The sequence below is a fragment of the Desmodus rotundus genome, chromosome 4 (assembly GCF_022682495.2).
Source record: "Desmodus rotundus isolate HL8 chromosome 4, HLdesRot8A.1, whole genome shotgun sequence".
NCBI lineage: Eukaryota > Metazoa > Chordata > Mammalia > Chiroptera > Phyllostomidae > Desmodus > Desmodus rotundus.
This window is the reverse complement of record NC_071390.1, coordinates 51,066,006-51,089,461: the sequence shown is the minus strand read 5'-3', so window position 1 is coordinate 51,089,461 and position 23,456 is coordinate 51,066,006. Positions and strand designations below refer to the sequence as shown.

At 38.8% G+C, this 23,456-nt stretch overlaps 1 protein-coding gene across 1 annotated transcript in view; it reads left to right on the top strand.

Moving 5' to 3' along the window:
• MICU1 (mitochondrial calcium uptake 1) overlaps nt 1-23,456 on the top strand; it is a 214,711-nt gene that overhangs the window by 174,042 nt on the left and 17,213 nt on the right. Inside the window, exon 10 of the mRNA XM_024561320.3 lies at nt 12,862-12,970. Within this exon, the coding sequence (XP_024417088.1) occupies nt 12,862-12,970 (109 nt within the window). The remainder of the gene's footprint in view (nt 1-12,861; nt 12,971-23,456) is intronic.

The window sequence follows — 23,456 nt, the reverse complement described above, 5'->3', positions numbered from 1 at the left end:
TAGTGCAATGAGAAGCTATTAAAAAGATGTGAGCAGTGAAATGGTGTGGTTGTATGTATTTTTAAAGAGATAACTCTGGCTACTTATGAAAAACATTTTGGAAGGGAGCAAGCATAGAAGCAAAAAGAATGATACTAAGATTATTAGAGAATGTGGGAAGAGATGGATGAGCACTTTTGAGCAGCTCTGAGATTGGAGACTGTAGGTTTGTAGTGGCACAAAGCAGTCCTACGCTCATACCTTTCAACATTGGCTGCACCTGGTGCAAGGGGCAGATGGTAGAACTGAGTCAGCATCTGGGGTTTCGCCAGAGAGTGGGAAGGACAAACTGAAACAGAAATTAGTTAAGAAGCCAGACCTCTTAAAGATCTCACGTACACACACACACACACACACACACACAGAGAACAGAGCTGGCAAACCCCTGTCTTCTTATGGAAAGATGGCAGTGAGATAGGTGGGAGCTGAATCCATTTCCCCCTGCACATGGGTGAAACACCTAGCAGATCTACTGAGGAACAGAGTGAACAGCCAACAGTACCCCAGCGTTTATGAAGCTAGAAAACCAAAAAGGATAGAGGACACCAAAAACAGACGGTAAGGGGATTGCTTCAGGACAAAAAGGTCCCTGGGACCAGCAAGGGGATTGCTTCAGGACAAAAAGGTCCCTGGGACCAGCGCGGAGACCAGGGCGACTGCAGCCCCAGGCCTGCGCCCGCCAGCCCGGCCTGCTGCAGGACTCCTGGGGGAGAGCTGAGCTAACGGCTCCCTCCCCTGCCAAACAAGGCTTGAGCAACACCAAGAGAGTCCTGGTTGCAAACCCCTGTCTTGTCATTCACAGCTCAGTCCCTTTATGATGGACAATTATGATCAATTTGGCCATGACCAGGAAACTGACCTGGCGCTAAAAATGTTCCATGAGAGATTGCCAGCGCAGTGTGGGGTGGGAGACATGGAGTTAGAAGCCTTGGATTCAGGTCCTCCCTCGGAGGTTTCCGTGGACTTTAGACAATTTGTTTAACCTTGGGGGCCCCATGAATTGAGAAGTTTGTCCTAGGTGTGCATTATAAAGTCACTGTAGCTTTAAAGATTCAATAACTGACATTAAGAAATAGGATTGCTAGTACTTGTTTTCTTATATTAGTCTTTGTGCAGGAAATCTTATATGAATAGCATTACCCCAAGTTGGTAGAAAGCAATTCTTATCACCCAGACTTTTTCCTCCTTGCTCTGGATGTCAGAAAGTTGAAAGGACCTCTGAACCAGGCTGCAGATGACAACCGAGGACAGGTGGAGCTCTGAGAGAAAATGCCAGCTTCTCTGAATTCAGTGCAGCCTGTCCCTACAGCAGGTGTTCCCTTGACTGGGAGGGAAAGACTCGTCATTAATTGAAAGTGACAGAGGACAGAACTTCTCCACTATCCAATACCAGCTCTGATCTGTGGAGATTATAATTTTAGAAAATTGATTGCAAATATTTGGCCGGATTTTTTAGTGCTGATGCTGGAAGCATAGTGTTTGCATTAGGAAACACTCCTTTCTTTTGACCAGGCTTATTTTTAAAGTTTGGTACAGACATTGACTTGACCTTAAAATAATTCTCTATCATGGCAGACTAATTCATGTTTTATTATGAGTTTATATTTAAGAGCAATAAATTGGGTGTTGGAGACATCTGCCTTGAAAGAATAGAGTATTTTAGCTTTGTCAGGAGTTCATTTAGGACCTGAAGACCTTTCAAAAAAGCTCTGAAGTGAAAGGACAGAGTCTGTCAGATGATGAAAATCTGCGCTGAATGATGTCTGGCCCAGAATCTCTAGCTTCTTTAGTGAGGAGATTGAGATTGATTGTCCCCTCGCACTGGTTAAATAGTGTGCACACATAGCAATTAAGTAGAATGAGAGGTAATGAAGGACCTTTGCTCCTCTAGTTACCACTCCATCTCTCTAAGATCTTTTCCCAATGGAGGGGAATCACCATCTTTTCTAATTGCTTCTTTATTTCACTTTGGATTTGTTAACATGAAAATGTGAGTTTTCATTTGGCTCATGTTAACATGTTTTGTGTGGGGTGTTCTATACAAAATATCAAAGCAGACCTAAAAGGTTGAAGGTCCCAGTGGTGTATTAAATAAATATCTGTGTGCTACTTAACGACCTTGAAGGGCTTCGCAGCCATTTTTCTTTTTCTGTGTTCCCAACAGCCTTGTTAGATCTCATTTTGCCTTTGAAAATATAGAGACAGAGAGAGAGAGAAATTAATGAACCACCTAGAGTCTGGACTAAAGGCCAACACTTTCTGTTCCAGATCTTGTCCCTTCCATGGCAAAGATCTATTTCTCCTGGTCAAACTCTTCCTCTAAAGCAACACTTCTCGACCCTGGTTGCCCAGTGGGGTCACTTGGGGAATTTTTCAGAACGGTGGTTGTTGGGGCTCTCTTCAAACTCATTAAATCAGAAGCTCAGTGGGTGGATCCAAGCATCAGTGTTTCTTAAAAGGCTTCCCATGCGATTCTGATGTGAAACTAGGCTTAGGAGCCACTGCTCTGGAGGGGCCATGTTTCATTGGTGGCTCTAGCTGTTTTGTCCTCAAGTAATAGATTGAACAATTGGGAAACCTGCTGTTCCTGGAAAATTTACTGTGTTCACACCCTCAGTAACCACCATGTTTCTTTAAAACAGTTTTCTTTTTAAATAGGAGAACACTTTTTCTGTTTCTTGTTTGTTGGGGGGGGTGCTTTATTTTAAAGATTAGTCCCTATCTTCTACCAGGTTTTCCCTGTTCGCCTCAATATTCTTTTTCCTGTGAATTCTTCTAGGCCAGATGTGACTCAGCTCTGAAATGTCCCTACTTTTCATCTTGTAAATTGTCCTAGCCTCATTAAAAGAAAGACAGTTTTCTGAGACTTCATAAATTTAATTCACAGTGGTTGTTTTTTGTGCTCAGGTGCAGAAGCTGCAAACTTTAATAATTTAGTAGTTCCACTTAAGGATGAATTGAAAATTTATAGTTCAATTCAATGACAGACATTGCTATGTGCAAGACACTAAGCCAGGTGCTGTGAGAAAGGTCAGAGATGAACAAAAACCATCACCTATCCTCAAGAACTATATAGTCTATAATACTCTAGTAAGAAAAAGATATATATACAAAGAACTACATAATTTCTTATTCAGTATTTATTGAGCACCACTATGTTCCAAATATTCTTATAAATACTGAGAATACAGTAATGAGAAAACCGAAGTCTCTGTCATAGAACTTAACATTCCTAGCGAAGAGAGATAGATCATAAATAATTGTAATATAAGGCAACTCACACAACTTTAAGTCTCTTGAGGACAGTGTGTTGCTCATCTTTGTTGTCCTCAATCTAGTGAGTGTCTCATAGGCAAATGTTTGTCAAACGCATTGATCAGTGTGTTAAGAACCTAAATAATGATTTGAGTTCTTTCAGAGGCACCTGTGAGAAAGACTACAACCAACTAAAGAGACTGAGTAACAACAATTCTTGGAAGAGATACTATTTGACCTTGACCTTAAAGGCAGGGTAGGATTTTGACAATCAGAGGTTAGAAAGCTATTTGCTTTTGCAGCATGTGCCTTCTTCTAGCCCTATCCCCAATAGCCTTCTCTGTATATTATTGCTTATTAATACTGCTGCTAGCCATTGAGCAGGGTTAGTACTTTTAAACGGTTATAATAAAACCAGTAAATTATTAGTTTCCTGCTGTCTGTGGACGATCTTTATGTGGGCTCTCCACGTATTCTTGCAGAGATTTGAGAGTTGAACCACAGTGTGATCATCATGCATACCAGATTCTAGAAACTTGCTGGCATAGCCTTTGAAACACTCAGGTGATGGACTGACTCCTGGCAGATGGGTTGCTGTGACCAACAACCAGACAAGGCAGGGAATCCATCCCTTACAGTGTGTCTGTACTTACCCATGGCCTGTCAGCACCAAACTTCGGGCTTTCCAGCTGACTTGCCCCTCTTCTTATCTATTATAACTGCTTTTTATTTCTTTAAAGCTTTATCAAGGTATAATTTTTATACCATAAAATTCACCCGTTTTAAGTGTACAGCTCAGTGATTTTTAGTAAATTTACAGATCTATGCAATCGGCATTGCAACCCAGTCTTAGAATATTCCCATCACCCCAAAAAGATCCTTCATGCCGGTTTGCAGTCAATCCCTGTTTTCCCCCTGGCCACCAACAACCATAAACCTGTGTTTCTATCTCTGTAGCTTTGCCTTTTCTGGATATTTCATATAATGTAGTTTTTTGTGTCTGACTTTTTTTAATTACATTTTTGAGGTTTACCCGTGTTGTTACTTATATTAATAGTTTACTTCTTATTGCTATGAATATTAAGTAGTATTCTAATGTATAGATATACTGCATTTTGTTTATCCAGTTTATAAACATTTTACCAGTTTATAAACATTTCAATTGTTTCCACTTTGGGGTATTATAAATAATACCTCCATGAATATTTGCATACAAGTCTTAATGTGGACCTTAAGTTTTCATTCTCTTAAGGAGATTCCTAGGAGTGGAATGGCTGGGTTATATGGTAAAATTAACTTTTTTTAAAAGAAATTTTCAAACTGTCATTCAAAGTAGTTGTACTGTGTTACATTTCCACAGCAGTAATGAGAGTTCCAGTTTCTCCACATCCTCACAAAAAGTTGTTACTGTCTTTTTTATTCCAGTCATCCTAATAGGTATAGGGTGGGTCTCATTGCGTTCTTTTTTTATTAAAGTTACTGGGTGACATTGCTTAATAGGATCATATAGGGTTCTTACTGTGTTTCATTTGCATTTCCCTAATGACTGATGATTCTGAGTATCACTTCATGTACTAATTAGACATTCATATATCTTTTTTGGTAAGATGCCTATCCAAATCTTTTTTTTTTTTTTAGAGTTTTTATTTTTTTTTATTGTTGTTCCCCATTTTCCCCCCATCACTCTCCCGCACCCTGCCCACCCCCACCTCCCACACTCAATCCTACCCCTCTGTTGGCTTTGTCCGTGGGTCCTTTATACGTGTACCTTGACGACCCCTCCCCTTCTTTCCCCTATAATCCCTCTCCCCCCTTCCCTCCGTCAGTTTTCTTCTTTATTTCAACATCTAGTTATATTTTGCTTGCTTGTTTGTTTTGTTGATTAGGTTCCACTTATAGGTGAGATCATACGATATTTGTCTTCAACCACCTAGCTTATTTCACTTAGCATAATGCTCTCCAGTTCCATCCATGCTGTTGCAAAGGGTAGGAGCTCCTTCTTTCTCTCTGCTGCATAGTATTCCATTGTGTAAATATATCATAGTTTTTTCATCCACTCATTTACTTATGGGCACTTAGGCTGCTTCCAGCACTTGGCTATTGTAAATTGTGCTGCTATGAACATTGGGGTGCATAGGTTCTTTTGAATTGCTGTTTCAGAGTTCTTAGGGGATAATCCCAGCAGTGGAATTGCTAGGTCAAAAGGCAGTTCCATGTTTAGTTTTTTAAGGAAATTCCATACTGTTTTCCATAGTGGCTGCACCAGTCTGCATTCCCTCCAACAGCATACCAGGGTTCCCTTTTCTCCACAACCTCACCAGCCCTTGTTGTTTGTTGATTTATTAATGATGGCCATTCTGACTGGTGTGAGATGGTACCTCATTGTGGTTTTAATTTGCATCTCTCTGATGGCTAGTGATGCTGAGCATCTTTTCATATGTCTCTGGGCCCTCTGTATGTCCTCCTTGGAGGAGTGTCTGTTCAAGTCCTATGCCTATTCTTTAATTGGATTGTTTGTCTTCCTGGAGTGTAGTCATGTGAGTTCTTTATATATTTTGGAGATCAAACTCTATCATTGGCAAATATATTGACTATATCTATTCAAGTTACCTGCCAATAGATTGTGTGTAAGCTATAGCCTTCTAATCTGAACAACTCAATTTGCAGAAAGCATATCCTTTCACTTTTCATCCACAAACTTCATGTTATAGTCTTACTCTAATAACCCTCTGGATTTTTTACTGGGCAGTTACCAAGAAATAAGAATTTTGTGACACAAATGATCTTTTCTTTAAGGAGACCTATCCAAATTTTACCTCTATAAAATCAAGGCCAATGCTGTTTTATTTTCTTCACTATTCCTGGCATAGTTCTCAGTGGTTCGTAGCTGCCCAATGAATATTTTTTTATTATATCTATGTGATAAAAGGCAAAATGTTACATATTTTGATTTAATAATGACATAATATGATTTATACACCACTATTTTTCTAAATTATCACATGAATATCCACTCAATTCAGATTGTTCTTACTGTCTCTCCACACATAATTCTCAGCATAAACACTCTGGTCTTCAGCTATATTTTTTGATATTTCATGATAAGTTAATTAACAAACATTAGAGTCTGTTTGTCAAAATGGGGAGCATTTTCACTACCTTGCCTGTTCTGTTTTTGGAATTTTATGTTAACCTTTTAGCCTTAAAACAAACAAACAAAAAAAACCCTTTCAATAACTCAGACCCTTATCTTGCCCCTGCTTTACAAATCTACTCCCTAATAAGAAAAGTGAAAAAGCTTTAGCAAGCCTTTTCTTTAATTGTGGTAAAAAATACGTAACGAGATTTACCATTTTTAAGTGTACAATTCAGTGGCATTTACACTGTTGCGCAACCATCCCCTCGGTCCATCTCCAGAACTTATTTTATCTTCTCAGACTGAAACTCTGTACCCATTAAACACTAATACACCCTGGCAAAACACAGGTGGGGGCTGACCTTGGTCTGTACCACCCAGGAAACTCCAGGGCCAGTGCACCCAGTGAACAGCTACAGACCACGCTAGAGCACCAGCACCCTGCCCTTGCACAGCTGATCCACCATGGAAGGTGGAGGTTGATTGGTCAAAGCCAATCCTTGCAGCTGACTAGCCTGAGTAAATTCCTCCCATTGATCTGCCAACAGTGACCAGGGCTCAACTACAAGAGGAGGGTGTACTCAGCCCACACAAAGGGCACACCTCAAGTACCCAGCTTGGGTGATAGGGAAGGCTGTGCCCCTGGACCCTACAGGACACCTACTACATTAGACCACACTACCAAGACACAGAGTCAAAGCAGCTCTACCTAATTCATAGAAATGAACACAAGGAGGCAAAGAAACATGGCCCAACTTAAAGAACAGATCAAAACTCCAGGAAAAGAACTAAAGGAAGTGGAGATCAGCAATCTATCAGATGCAGAATTGGAAACGCTTGTTATGAGGATGTTTGAGGAACTGAGCGAGGACCTCAATAGCATAAAAAAGATAGTCAAAAACAAAGGATACATTAATTGAAATAAAGAACAATTTACAGGGAAACAACAGTAGAGTTGATAAAGCTGAGAATCAGATCTATAATTTTGAATGTAAGGAAGCAAAAAACAACCAATCAGAACCAAAGAAGAAAAAAATCCAAAAAAATGAGGATAGTGTTAACAGCCCATGGGTCAACTTCAAGTGTTTCAACATTTGCATCACAGGGTGCCAGAAAGAGAAGAGAAAAAGCAAGAAAATGCAAATCAATTTGAAAAACTAATGAAAGAAAACTTCCCTAATTTGGTGAAGGAAGTAGACATGCAAGTCCAGGAAGCACAGAAAGTCCCAAACCAGATGGATGCAAAGAGGTGCACTCTAAGACACGTCATAATTAAAATGCCAAAGGTTAAAGAGAGAATCTTAAAAGCAGCAAGAGAAAAGCAGTTAGTTACCTACAGGGAAATTTCCGTAAGACTGTCAGCTGATTTCTCAAAAGAAACTTTTCAGGCGAGAGGGATTGGCAAGAGATATTCACAGTAATGAAAAGTAAGTACCTACATCCAAGATTGCTGTACCCAGCAAAGCTATCATTTACAATCGAAGGGCAGATAAAGAGCTTCCCAGACAAGAAAAAAATATAAAGGAATTCAATATCACCAAACCATGACTATATGAAATGTTAAAAGGACTTACTTAAGAAAAAGATCAAAAATATGAACATAAAATGGCAAAAATACATATCTGTCAACAATTGAATCTACAAAATCAAACTAAGTAAACAAGAACAGAGACAGAATCATGGATATTCAGAATGTTTTGATGTTTGTCAGATGGGATTGTGTGTAGGGGAATGGATGAAGAGGTGAGGGGATTAAGAAGTGCAAATAGGTAGTTACAGAATAGCCATGGGGGTGTAAAGTACAGTATAGGAAATGGAAAAGTCAAAAAACTTACATACATGACCCATGGACATGAACAATGGTGTGGGGATGGCCTGAGGGAGTGCGGGCTGCTGCGTTCAGGATGCAAAGGGGGAAAAAAACAGGACAACTGTACTAGTATAATCAATAAAATATAACTTAAAAAACATATAAACATAGAAATACATAGTGTATGTGCTATGCTTTCATACAACTGACCATTGGCAGCACAGTAGGTTTGTTTACACCAGCATCACCACAAACATGTGAGTAACACAGAACTATGATGTTACCAAGGCTACCACATCACTAGGGGATAGGAAGTTTTCAGCTCCTGTGTAATCCTATGGGAATACTGTCACATAGGCAGTCTTCATTGACTGAAACATCATTATGTGGTGCATGGCTATAGAATGCACACTTCATGATTCATTTATAAAGTTCAAAAATAGACATAATTAAACTTGTTTCTGTTTAATGATGCATAGATAGATACTAGTGCTATTTTGTTTTTAAAAGGCAAGGAAATTTATCCCCTGAAAATCAGAATAGTGAGCCCTATTCTTGCTGAGTGACTCAGTTGGTTGGAGCATCATCCCATACACCAAGAAGTTGCAGGTTCAATCCCTAGTCGGGGCACATATGGGAGGCAACTGATTGATGTTTCTCACATCAATGTTTTTCTCCCTCCCTCTCTCTGAAATCAATAAATGTGAGGTCTGTCCAGAAGATATCCAGCCATGTAATGAAAAATAGAGACATTTGTTAAAGAAGGTGCAAGAAATATTGTACATAGACAATGACACCTCAATTCCCTTCAAAGTAAGCACTTTGGGACCTCACATAGTTCTCCCAATCACCATCAGCTGCCCCATCGTATTTTCCTGGATCTTATTCATCCTGAACTCATTCAGATTTCCATAAATCTCTTTCCTTTCAACGATGATTTTAGTTTTGGGAAAAGCCAGAAGTTGCAGGATGCCAAATCTGGGCTGAAGAGGGGCGGGGTCACCTCAGTGATTTGATGTTTCACAAAAAAACCCTGCGTGAGACATAATGCATAATCAGGTGTGTTGTCATGATGAAGTTGCCAATCACCAGTTGCCCGTAGCTGCGGCCTTCTGAATCATCCTAATAGTTTCCGCAGAGAAATGTTCAAACTGAACACATCGTTGCTCTACTAGTTCAGTCATTTTGAAAACAACGGCCACATGCTCACTCAACAGCATCTACTACCCCCACTGACTAGTACAATGAAGTCGTCATTGTTCATTCATGTGCATTCCAGTCCACTCTCCTTGGCTGCCAGGTTACATTGATGTCGTGCAAACCATTTTCATTATATTAACGATGGCTGGGCATTTTCTGGACAGACCTCATATATCCTTGGGTGAGGATTAAAAACCAAATCAGAATAGTGACTACCACTGAGAAGAGAAGAGACTTATGGTTGGGAAAAGCTGTGTTAGGGAGAGGGAGGAAGGTTTCTTCTAGGATGTTCATAATAGTCTGTTCCTTGATCTTAATGGAGGTTTTATGGGTGTAATTTTACAAGAGGTTGTTAAGTTGTACATTTATGTTTTCTGCACCTTTTTAAAAATTTTTTAAGTATATTTTATTGATTATGCTACTACACTTGTCCCAATTTTATCTCCCCATTATTCCCCTCCACCTTGTACTTCCCTCCCACCAGCATTCCTCCCCTTATTTCATGTCCATGAGTCGTACATGTAAGTTCTTTGACTTCTTCATTTCCTATACTATTCTTACCCTCCCCCTGTCTAATTTGTACCTACCATTTATGCTTCTTACTCCCTGTACCTTTTCTCCCATTCTCCCCCTCCCCACTGATAACCCTCCATGTGATCTCCATTTCTTGGATCCTGTTCTTCTTCTAGTTGTTTGCTTTGTTTTTGTTTTGGGATCAGTTGTTGATAGTTGTGAGTTTGTTATCATTTTACTGTTCATAGTTTTGATCTTCTTTTTCTTAGATAAGTTCCTTTACCATTTCATATAATAAGGGCTTGATGATGATGAGCTCCTTAAACTTGACTTTATCTGGGAAGCACTTTATCTACCCTTCCATTCTAAATGATAGCTTTGCTAGATAGAGTAACCTCGAATGTGGGTCCTAGCCTTTCATGACTTCGAATAGTGTTTTCCAGCCCCTTCTTGCCTGTAAAATTTCTTTTGAGAAATCAGCTGACAGTCTTATGGGAATTCCTTTGTAGGTAACTGTGTCCTTTTCTCTTGCTGCTTTTAAGATTCTCTCCTTATCTTTAATCTTGGGTAATGTAATTATGATATGCCTTGGTGTGTGCTTCCTTTGGTCCACCTTCTTTGGGACTCTGAGCTTCCTGGACTTCCTAGAAGTCTGTTTCCTTTGTCAGATTGAGAAAGTTCTCCATTATTTGTTCAAATAAGTTTTCAATTTTTTGCTCTTCCTCTTCTCTTTCTGGCACCCTTATGATTTGGATGTTGGCATGTTTAAAGTTGTCCCTGGGGTTCCTAAGCCTCTTCTTATTTTTCTGAATTGTTGTTTCTTCATTCTGTTCTGATTAAATGTTTATTTCTTCCTTCTGCTCCAAATCATTGATGTGAGTCCCAGTTTCCTTCCCGTCACTGCTGGTTCCCTGTACATTTTCCTTTGTTTCTCTTAGCATAGCCTTCATTTTTTCATCTAATTTGCAACCATATTCAACCATTTCTGTGAGCATCCTGATTACCAGTGTTTTGAACTCTGTATCTGATAGGTTAGCTATCTCTTCATCACTTAGGTCTGTTTTTGGAGTTTTGATCTGTTCTTTAATTTGGGCCATATTTCTTTGTCTTAGTGCACCTGTTACATTGTAAGGTGTGGACCTGTAGGTATTCGCCAAGGCAGGGCAACCCACATTGCTGCATTATGACGCTGTATGTGGGGGAGGGGTCAGAGAGGGAACAATGCCACTTGCTCAGCATTAAGCCAGCTTTCAGTCACTTCTGTCGCTACCCACAAGCAAATTGGCCCTTTTGGTGCTGATTCCTGGGTGGGTGGGTTTGTGTACATTCTGGGATCCTGTGGGTCTCTCCAATGAACTCTCCTGTGAGTCTGGGAGTTTCTCCCACTGCTGGTAGCCCAATAGGTTTTTACTGCCAGGGGTTTTGAGGCTTTATTTCCCCACGCTGGAACTCTGGGTGGCATGGTCTGTCTGGTTCCCCAGTTGTTCTTCCCAGTTATCCACATGCAAATGTGGGACCGCCTGGTCCACCAGCTGCCGCCTTGCCTCGGTCCTCTCTGTCCAGGCTGACCATCTCTGCCCCTCCTACCAGTCTGAAGGAATGTTTCTTCTTTAAATCCCTAGTTGTCAGACTTCCATACAGTTCAATTTTCTAGCAGTTCTGGTTATTTTTTGTTTTTAAATTTGTTGTCCTTCTTCTGGTTGTGCAAGCAGGCAAAGTGTATCTACCTACACCTCTGCCTTGGCCAGAAGTCCTGCATCTTTCTATACGGCCATCATATTCCACAACAAAAAGTTTAAGTTCTTTGATTCCTGGGGGGAAAAAACTGTAAGATCATGAGATGTGATTATACATACAGTGTTTTAGCTCTGAGTTTGATTGATAAAATAAGAAAGATACCATTGATCCAGTTTGAAGAATACCAGGAAAGTACTATAGGTTGTCTATCTTAAGGTTTCCTTATTCCCGAGTTCTCATCGTGGACTCCCAGGCTCTGTAGTTTGGGGAAATGGAAATTAGAAGAGGAGTAGCACTAAGTGGAAGCCAGTTGACATCTGCAATCCATTAAGGACCTGATTTTTCATTAAAAGACATTAAAATCAGTGTCTCTTCAGTGTTATTTACTTCTTAGAAATTGTGTTCATTTCCGTCACAGCATGACCTGTGAGAAGCGGGAAATAGGCAAATAGGACAGATCTTCCTCCCTGTAAGGGGGCTCCCTGTAGCCCCTATTTATGTAACTGTTCTCTCTTGAGCCTTCATACCAGTAGAATTTGAAGTCAGCAGACCTTTGACTGGCTTTTGAAAAGAATTTCTTCATTCATAGCATTTTATCAGATTAAAATTAAGGGGTAAATTCCTTTATTAATAGCTTTAAAAGTGAGATAATGAACAGCTTTCCAAGTCCTTAGGTTCTGCTAAATTCTGAAACCATTCCAGTATATATCACTGAGGTTAGGGATTCTTTAATTAGTTTCAGTTTTAAAAGGCTTAGCTAGCCTCTGAGTAGATTATTTAAATGGAATCCTGACTCTGGTCTTTTTAAGATATAAGACGAATCAAGTGGCTACAGCTCATTTAGGAAATGTCAAAATAGTTACTATGACTAATTGCAGGGCACAGTTACAAATATTTTCATTAAAGACATCCAGCCACCACTGTAAAAGCTTTGTGTCAGATTTTACATGTGAGGGGAAAGCAATTAGCCAGCTTGCCTTTCTCAGGGTAAAAGTCTAGAGTTTTGTTCCCCTATTATGTTTAAACTTGACATCCCTTGACTAATTTATTCGGTCTCTGTCCTAGACATAGACACATGTCTGATAGACATAAATAACAGCCTAGTTTTCTGCATTTTATGCGGCATTTTGTTAGAGGTCCCTGCCTTACTCTGCTGTCTCTCTTCATTCAGGGTCTGACATTTCAGGAAGTGGAGAACTTCTTTACTTTCCTAAAGAACATTAATGATGTGGACACTGCGTTGAGCTTTTACCATATGGCGGGGGCATCTCTTGATAAAGGTAATGAAACCCAAAAGTCTTTTCTTGAAGATATAAACATGGAATCTGTCTGTAATATATTACGTTACTATCTCTCTATTATGTGTTTTTCTTGACATTTTTTTATTTATTTTGTTGACATTGTGTGATCCTTCAGTTTCACCCTGAGACCCCAAGCTCAGCAAATATATTTTCCTGTGCTAAAGACTGTAGTCAAGGCAGATGCCCATCTTTAAATGATTAGCCTTGGAAATAGGCATCTAAGCCGAGGCACAGTGTATGGAACTTCTGAAATTCTCCATCAGAGCCAGAGTCATTGCATATATAATGTGAAGCTAAAATCACTCTGCATTTTAATTCATTCTTTGGTGACAAGGAATGTTTTGGTTTATTTTTTCCTGTTAAAGTGTGTGAGTTTTTTTTAAAAGATAAAGTCATGACTCTGAAAATAGCATCCCCTGTTGGCTTACTTCATACAAATTCATTCCAGTTTATACAGGCAATGTGAGAGAGCAGAGGAATTGAAAACACAATTTTTTAAAACATTTTATTTATTTACTTTTAGAATGGCGATGGGGAGAGAGGGAGAGAAACATCAATGTGAGAGATAAACATTGATCAGTTGTCTCTCATGCCCCCGACGGAGGTGACCTGGCCAGCGACCCAGGCATGTGCCCTAACAGGGAATCGAACCCGTGACCTTTTGGTTTCCGGGATGACACCCAACCATGAGCCACACTGGCCAGGACTGAAAACATGATTTTTCCCCAATATTTTATTATGAAAAATTTCAAATCTTAGAACAGTTGAAATAATTATTCAAAGAACATCCATATATACGGCTCAGCTAACATGTTGCTATCTTCCCCCAATAGTGTATCTATGCATATATTCATCCCTCTGTCCATCTTTTATTTTTTGATGCATTCAAAGTAAGTTACAAACTTAAGCACACTTTATTCCTAAGTACTTTACCATAAATATTAACTAAAATTCAGTATTTGTTTAAAGTTCCCTTCTGCCCCTTCACCATCAACCTCTGCCCCCACTCGCATAAAAGTGGAATTATACAATGTCCATTCTTTTTTATACATTTTTTATCCTCACCTGAGGACATCCTTATTGGTTTTAGAGAGAAGGGAAGGAAGGAAGGGAGGGACGGAGTGGAGGGAAGAGAGGAAGGGAAAGAGAGAGAAACACATCAATGTGAGAGATAAACATCTATTGGTTGCCTTTCGTAGGCTCCCTGACCAGGGACTGAACCCGCAACCCAGGCATGTGCCCTGACTGGGAAACAAACCCACGACCTTTCAGTTTGCAGGAATCCACTGAGCCACACCAGCTAGGGTACAATGTACACTCTTTATAAAGTTTTTCTCAGTGTATTTTTGAGATTCATTCATGTTGTTGCATGTACAGTAGTTATTCCTTTTTTATAAATAGCAGTCCATCTTACAAATACTCCACAGTTCATCTGTCCTTCTGTTGGACACATTGGCGGTTTCCATTTATTATTGGCTATCTTCAATAAAGCTGGTATGAGCATTCTTCTGTTACCTTTTTTCAAGACATGTATTTTTATTTCCCTTGCTGGGTCCAGGGGAAAGAATATTTCTTTATGAAAAACTGTCAGACTGTTTTTCACAGCATATCTTTTTACAGTCACCAACAATGTACAGCAGTTCAAGTTGTCCCACATTCTTATTGACAACAGCATTTTTTAATTTAAGTGATCCTGGAGTGTATCTCATTGTGATCTTAATTTATATTCCCCTGATGACTTCTGCTGTTGAGCAGTTTTTTGTGTTATTACTCATACATCTTTTTCTGTGAAGTGTCAGTTCAAATCTTTTGCCCATTTCTATTAGGTTGCTTGCCTTATTATTGAATTGTAGGAGATCTTGATATATTCTAGATAGAAGTCCTGTATCAGATATATATTTTCTGAATATTTTTCTAGCTTGTGGCTTGCCTATTCACTTTCTGAATTGTGTCTTTTGATTAACGGAAGCTTTTTTATTTTAATAAAGTGTAACGTATCCAATTTTGGTTTTTGGTTTTTACTTTCTGGTCCCAGTAAACCTTTATCTACCACCTAACTATGAAAATATTCTCCTATATTTTTCTTCTAGAAGCATTAGTGTTTTAGCGCTAGTATTTTATATATGATTCATCTCAAATTGATTTCTATATATTGTGTGAAGTAGAAGTCAAGATTTTTTTTAACATGGATATCCAGCTGTACCAGCACCATTTGTTGAAAAGGCCCCCCATTGGCTTGCTTTGGCAGCTTTATCAAAAATCAAAGAACTGCTGTGTGACCCAGCAATCCCACTTCTGGGAATATATCCTAAGAATCCTGGAATACCAATCAGAAAGAATAGGTGCACCTCTATGTTCATAGAAGCATTATTTGCAATAGCCATGACCTGGAAACAGCCCAAGAGCCTGTCAGTAGACGAGTGGATAAAAAGGACACATTTATACAACAGAACACTACATGGCTGTAAAATAGAAGGAGCTCTTGCCCTGGCCAGGTGGCTCAGTCGGTTGGAACGTCATCTCATACACCAGAAGGTTGTGGGTTCGATCCCCCGTCAGAGAACTTACCTAGGTTGTGGGTTCAATCCACAATTAGGGTATACTTGGGAGACAACCAATTGATGTTTCTCCCTTTCTCTCTCTCTAATATCAAAAAAACATATCCTCAGGTGAGGATTTTAAAAAGTTAAAAAAAGAAGAAGAAGGAAGGAACCCTTACCCCTTGCAACAGCATGGTTGGACCTGGAGATTATTATGCTAAGCAAAATAAGCCAGTCGGAGAAAGGCAAATACCACATGATCTTACTCATATGTGGAATCTAATGAACAAAATAAACTGACAAACAAAAGAGGACCAGAGGCGTGGACACATGGAACAGACAGATCTCAGATGAAGGGTGGGGTTGGGGTCAGTGTGGGGAGGGAGGGATGGAAGAGATTAGCCAAAGAACATATACGCATAGCCCATGGACACGGAAAACACTGTGGCGAAGGCCTGGAGTGGGGGATGGGGAGGGGAGCAAAGGGGGAAAACGGAGGACATCTAGAATAGTGTCAACAATAAAAATAAAATAAAATGACCTTTTAAGTTAAGTAGATCTGTTCTTAGCTCTCTATTCTGTTACATTTATCTGTGTCTTTGTGCCCATACTCACTATCTTGATTACTGTAACTTTATAGAAAGTCTTGAAGTAGAAGGTATATCCTCCCAACTTGATTCTTCTTTTTCCTAGATGCTTTACATATTTTAGGTCCTTTGTATTTCCTTATAAATATTGGAATCAGCTTGTCACTTCCTATTTAAAAAAAGAGGTGGGATTGTGATTACAATAACATTTATATGTACATTAATTTGGAGAGAATTGACATCTTGGCGATGAGTCTGCCTTCATGAGCAAATTACATCTCTATTTTTTTGTCCTCTTCAATTTCTCTCAGCAGTAGTTTTTTAAACACATAGGTTTTGCACATATTTTTTTAAATTAATGCCTAAATATTTTATGTTTTTGATGCTATTATACACTGAATTCTTCATTTTCCAACCATTTGCTGCTGTTATTAAAATACAATTGATTTTTGTATATTAAGCTTGTATTCTGCAGCTTACTAAATTCTATTATTCTTCTACTTCAGGGGTGTCAAACTCATTTTCACTGGGGACCACATCAGCCTCACGTTGCCTTCATAGGGCCGAATGTAATTTTAGAACTGTATAAATGTAACTACTCCTTAACTAGGGGCAAGGAGCTCCACATTTGGCCCTTTGAAGGCAACCACGAGGCTGATGTGGCCCCCGGTGAAAATGAGTTTGACACCCTGTTCTAGTTGTTTTGTGGCTTCCTTAGGTTTCTCTGTGTAAGAAATCATGTCATCTGCATACAGAGATAGTTTCACCTCTTCTTTTTTGATATTTATACCTTTTTTCTTGCCTTACTGCAAGAGTGGGCATCCTTGGCTTCTTCCTTATTTTAGATGTAAACCATTCAATATTTCGCCATTATGTCGAATATTACTTAGATTAAACTGTTAATAGATACCAATTACCATATTAAGGGAAATTCTCTTCCTAATTTAAAAAGGGTGTTTTATCATCAAATGATGTTGAGTTTCATCAAATAATTTTTCTTTACATATATATAGAAATTATGTTATTCTCCTTTATTTTTGTTAATATAGTAGATTGCATTGATTACCTCTAATGTCCTGAATGAAACCCAATTTTGTAATGATGTATTAGGCTTTTTATATATTTCTGGCTTTGATTTGCTAACATTTTGTTAAATATTGAGGGATATTGGTTTGTAATTTTCTCTTCTGTAATGTCTTCAGGTCTTGTATCAGAGTATACTATCCATATAAACTGTATTTGGGGATTTTTTTTCTTTATTTTTAGAAAGATTTTATGTAAGATTGCCGTTCTTTATGAATTATTTTGATAGTTTCACCAGTAAAATTACCTGGGCCTGCAGTTTTCTTTGTGGGAAGGTTTTGATAATTTAATTTCCCTAGTAAATACATAAGTATTCGGTGTTTGTGTTTTTATCTTACATGAATTTTGATGAGTTATATTTTTTAGGAATTGGCCCATTTCATCTAAGTTACTGAATTTATTTATATAAATTTGTTTATAATACTTGTTTATAATACTCCATTATTATATTTAATGCATGTAGAATCTATAAAATCTGAAATCCCATCTTTTACTGCTAATATTGGTGAATTATATTTTCTTTATTTTTTATTATTTAGTTTACCTAGGGGTTTAGCAACTTTGTTAAACTTTTTGAAGAACCACTTTTTGACTTTGTTAATTTTCTTTATAGTTTTTTTATTGCATTGATTTCTGCTCATATCTTTGTTATTTCCTTTTACTTATTTTCAGTATACATTACTTTGCTTTGCTCTTTCTAGCGTCTTAAAATGGAACTTTACCTACCTTTCCTAAGATAAAGTTTTGAAGCTGCATCTAAATACTTCTTTATCTACATCCCACAGATTTTCACATTGTATTTTCAGTATCATCCTGCTTGAGATATTTGCTGATTTTCCTTCTTATTTCTTTGGTGACCCATGTGTTATTTAAAAGTATGTTGTATATGTTGTTTAATTTCCAAATATTTTGTTTTTATTTCTAATTAAATTCCATTGTAGTCAGAGAATACACTACAAAGTTTCACTTCTTTAAAATTGATTGAGACTTGTTTTATGACCCAGGATATGGTCAGTTTTTTGATGAGTGTTTCATGTCCACTTGAAAAGATTGTGTTTCTGTACCTTTAAGTACAGTGTTGTAAAAATACCAGTTAGATCGAGGTAGTTGATAGTGTTCAGATCTTCTATGTCCTTACTGATTTTTTTGTCTAGTTAGTAGGAGAGGGATTTAAAATCTCCACATGTGATGTGTGGACTTACCTATTTTTCCCTTTAAGTGATGTCAGTCTTTGCTTCGTAGATTTTGAGCTCTGCTGTTATGTGCATATGCACTTAAAGATGAAGAGTGTTATGCGAGTGATTGCAGGAGCGGGGAGGCGGATGGAGGTGGAAGAGGGTTTGGGGGGATAAATGGTAATGGAAAAATACAATAAGGAAAGAAAAAAAGATTATTATGCTCTTTTGATGAATTGGTCCTTTAATCCTTGAGAAAATGTTTCCCCTTCATCTTTGGTAATAAGCCTTTTCTTGAATCTATTTTGTGTGATATTGATATAATACTCCAGCTTTTTCATGCTTATTGTTTGCATGGTATGTCTTTTCTGTTCTTTTGTGTTCGACCTCCCTGTGTCTGCATCTCTTCTAGACATAGTTCGGTCTCTACTGGCCTTTTAGCTATATTGCTTTGAATTGTTTTGTTTTCATGGTTTCTCTAGAAATTCCAACTTTTCATGGTTTACTTAAAGCTAATACTGCACCACTTCAAGTGAAATGTAAGAACCTTGCAATCATACAGTTTTATTTACCATCACCCCATCCTTTGTGCTATTACTTGTCATTTATATTTCGTCTATGTATGATATAACCCCTATAGTACAATATTGGAATTTTTGCTTTCAACAGTTATGTTTCTTAAGGAATTAAGAGGAAAAATAAGCTTTTACACATAGCCTCATTTATCATTTACTCATATATATCATTTTGAATGTTTTTCATTTACTCCTGAACATCTACATTTTTATCTGGGATCACTTTCCATGAGTCTGAAGAACTTCCTTTGTCATTCTTTCCTTGTGGTACAGATCTGCTAGCAACGAATTCTCATAGTTTTTGGTTTATCTGACACTTCCTGTATTTCTCTTTTGGGTGCTGCAATGTATGGTTTCCAAAGCACAGACTAAGGTTTTATAAATACAGTCTTACTTGTTCAACACTTTCTGGTGGATTCCTTAAGATTTTCTAATTTCATTTTCCTAATCTACACAACCTTTAAAAATAGCAGTTGTTCTTCTTAATTGACACCCTAATTCTGGGATCGAATTTATGTGCCCAAAAGTTGGCCGTGGAGAAATAGTCAGGACGCGAGGCTGTCTCCGCGCAGTCGATGTGGTGAGTTCCTTTAGATTCATCTGGGTTTACATAAACTAGTTCGCTCTTGTCAGCCTAGAACATAGGAAGAAATGTTTCCAAGTTGATTTTCCGGTTTTAACTCTGAAGTTGGCAAATAGTTCAGGATTTGGGGGCATTTTTCTGGTCAAGTGATGAGAAAAATCATGACTTCAGGAAGGTGATTTGTTTCCACTTTAAATTAGCTCAATATGGAGAAAACACCGGATTGTGTGTTCAATCCAGAATCTGCGCACTCAGTTCTCAACACATAGGTGTACAGAAAGTCATAGGTATGCTCTGTCTAGGAGGGACAGCGGGGAGAAAAATTCTGTAATTCCTTGTGCCTTTTCTTTACGGACAGGTCTGAACGGTAGATCCAACTCATATAGAGTACGCAGTGAGACCACTTCCCCAGCTAACTACTCACTTCTCACTTCCCCCTTTTTTAACTTGGGCAAATGATTAGCCTTTCAGTTATAGCCAAATTGCAGCAATAACATATAATACACCTATCATATGTATTCATACCTCTACATGTACATCTTCGTTTACATCTGTATGTGCACACCAAGTGTTTTGTTACATATCTTTAAAAAAAAAAATAACCATCTCCAAAACACAATTTCAAGTAGCGTGATAGCTTTCTACCCTAGATATGATGCACCATGGTTTAATAAATGCTGTCTTTTTGACAATTATATTTTCCCATTGTTAATATTATAAACAATGCTGCAATACACTGTATTTTTTGGACTGTAAGACACATACCCCAAAATTTGGGAGGAAAGGGGGGTGCGTCTTACAGTCCAAATGTAGCTTACCTGGCTCATGGGGGGAGTGGAGTGCGGGGTTTTTTTCCTATTTTCCTCCTCTAAAACCTAGGTACATCTTATGGTCCAGCGTGTCTTATACTCCGAAAAACACAGTAGCTTTGGGTGTAGTTTTTCACAAATTTTTTTTAATAAGTGTAATTATCTATTATAACAGCTTATTAAGAATAAAATATCTCATTAAAATATCAAAAATAGCAGTTTGTTTGTTTGCTTAAAATAATACCACCTCCGACCTTTGTAGAATCCTTTGGAAGAATCGATGATACGGAGGTATGTGTGTGCCGGTAGCACCGCGGGGTCATTTCTCCAGAATAGCCGTGGTGATATTCTCTATTTCATAAAACAGATGGGCAGCATCTGAAAATCCAAAGATACCAGATTTAAAGTCACCACTTATTATAAAAATAAAATTAATAAACTCCTCTTTACATGTACATACCATTTTTTTGAAAAGCCCAACTGAAGACAATAGAATTGCTTTAAAGAACAATGATACAGGATGAATCACTGTCCATGTTAAAATTGTAGGGTGTACAAAATAGAATAATTCAGGGTAGTGGAGGCAAAGGAAAGTGCAACCAGGCTGGTTAAAAAGGAAAAAGAAGACAAAGTGCTTCTTTCAAATAACTTCGGTCCATCTCTTGGGATGTTTGGTACCCATATATCCATGCCTCATTATCCTTGCTAATAGAGGCAGCGGTACAAATTATACAGTCATATCTGATATCCACAGATATGTCTGGCTTTGAGATATACGATGTTTGGCATTTGCTTTGACTTCTTAGTTTATCTGTATAACTTTGGATTCCCTGAGTGTAAAATGATAGATATCTAGGGGAAACTGGCCCAGATGCACGCTCAGTAACAGGGAGAAGCCAAGTGTACTCATTTCCTAGGACTGCCATAACAAATTACACAAACTTGCTGATTTAAAACAACAGAAATGTATTCTGTCACAGTTCTAAAGGCCACAAATCCAATATCTATCAAGATGTTGGCAGGGCCATGGTCCCTCTAAAGGCGCTACGGAAAAACCCTCCTTCGCTTCTGCCAGCTTCTGGTGGCTCTAGTCGTTCGTTGGCTACATTTGCTACTCCACTTGCTTACCCCATTCTGGCTACCCCGAGCCAGAAGCAGCAAATGGGGTTCGTTACCCATTTGCTGCTTTTGGCTTCACAGGGCCTTCCCCTCCTCTCTTGATGTCTTTCCTCCGTATGTCTCTTATAAGGACACTTGTCATTGGATTTAGGGCCCAACTGGGTAATTTTTAACCCAGATCTCATCTCGAGATCCTTAACTTGATAACCTGCAAAGACCCTTCTCTCAGAGTCACGTTCCCAAGTTCCAGATGCTAAGACGTGGACACATCTTTTGGGGGCCACCCTTTAACCCACTGTGGCAACCAAGAACAGAGTATCACTCACATGTAGTCCACAAAGTAAGGCAAACATAAAAATTAAAAAATGTAAGTTTAATTTACCATGAGAATATTTATACCGTCTGTTTAAAACTTAATTTTTTTAGACACCTAATTATAGTCTTTATCTGGTACCTTCTGTTTATCTTTCAGGTCTCAATTCAAACGTCACTTCCTCAGAGAGGCCTCTAGCGTGTGTCCCACTACCCCTTCCAGGGCCTTCACTCTGCCGCGTGCACAGGCCCTCCTTGCATGCTCCCCTTTGCTTTTAAGCCCTACTGATCCTCACGGTCCTAGTGGTGGTTCTTCCATTGCTCCAAGTTCTGTACACGTTCTCCCGCCAGCGGCTCATGGAATCGTACTGCTGGGATGAGTCTTAAAGAGAGGAAGAGAAGTGTATTTGTTCAGACCCCAGGTTCTGAAGTCATATTGTCTGGATTTGAATCTCAGCTCCATCATTTACTAGCTGAGTAGCTTTGGGCAATTTCTGGATTTAGTTACTATTTTTTTTAAATCAAGATAATAATATCTACCTCGTAGGGTATTTACCTGGTGCCTGTGATGCCCTGAATGTTTAATAAACGTCAGCTGCTTCCATTATGAATGTTTACCAAATGTCGATAAACTAGGTTTAGTGCGGTTCACCCTTTTATTCAGCCAGCAGGAAGGCACTGAGTTATAGCAGCTGGGCACAGGGTTCTGCCCTGCAGACGCTCACAGTCTGATAGGGGAGAAAGATACGTATACAAGCTGGACAAGTGCTCGTCAGGAAGATTGAGAGTGGAGGCCCTGACCCATGTTGGGGTGGGGAGAGTGGGGCAGGGGCAGAGACAGGAGGACTTCTGTCTGCCTTCTGCTCTCCGTCTCAGCTATTCTGCGTCTCAACTGTCTTTGTTTCTTCCCAGAAGGTTAGGACCTTCAGAAATTGGCACCTTTTCAGAGGCCCTCGCACTTTCTTCTTTGGCTGTTTTAGAGCTTGCCAAACTGTCTTTAGACAATTTAGCATTGAATTTCCCAAACAGCATTTTGAAGAATGGTATATACTGCAATATGTTAATGGTTCTGTGGGTTTAAAACAAAAAAGTGTTTCATGGTGCCAGTAAGTTTGAAAATGCCAGGTTATGCAGAATTTCTTCCTGCAGCACTACTTCTGCCAACTATTTAATATGCTAATGTGCATTATTAATCTCCAAGAAAGCGATACAGTTCCCAAACTTGATTTGCCCTAAATGTCTTTTAACAACTTACAGAGTCATGTTCCGCAGAACAGTTTGAGGACCCAGGCAGGTGGCAAATGCAGATTTCCCATGTCACAGCGTGGCGCAGGCCCTGCAGAGTAAAACGCCAGGTGTCGTCGGGGCTCGCTCTTTATTTCTGCATGGCCCGTAGGAGAGTAACAGCTGTCAGGCAAGAACAGAATGTCCTCGGTGAATTATGACCATTTAAAGAAAAATCTTTTCCATGAAATATTGTATGTTTCCACTCTAGGTTGTCTCTTGTTTAACACTTCAGAAAAATTGGTTTTACTGCTTATTCGTATACACACTGCGCATAAAATTACATATATAACTTCTCGAGGGCTGTTTCATGACTACCTGGTTGCTGAGGAAGGTAATAGAAAACTGAACCTGTCTCCCTCCCCAAGGGCATCCTATGATGGAAAAGTTAGGAGTTA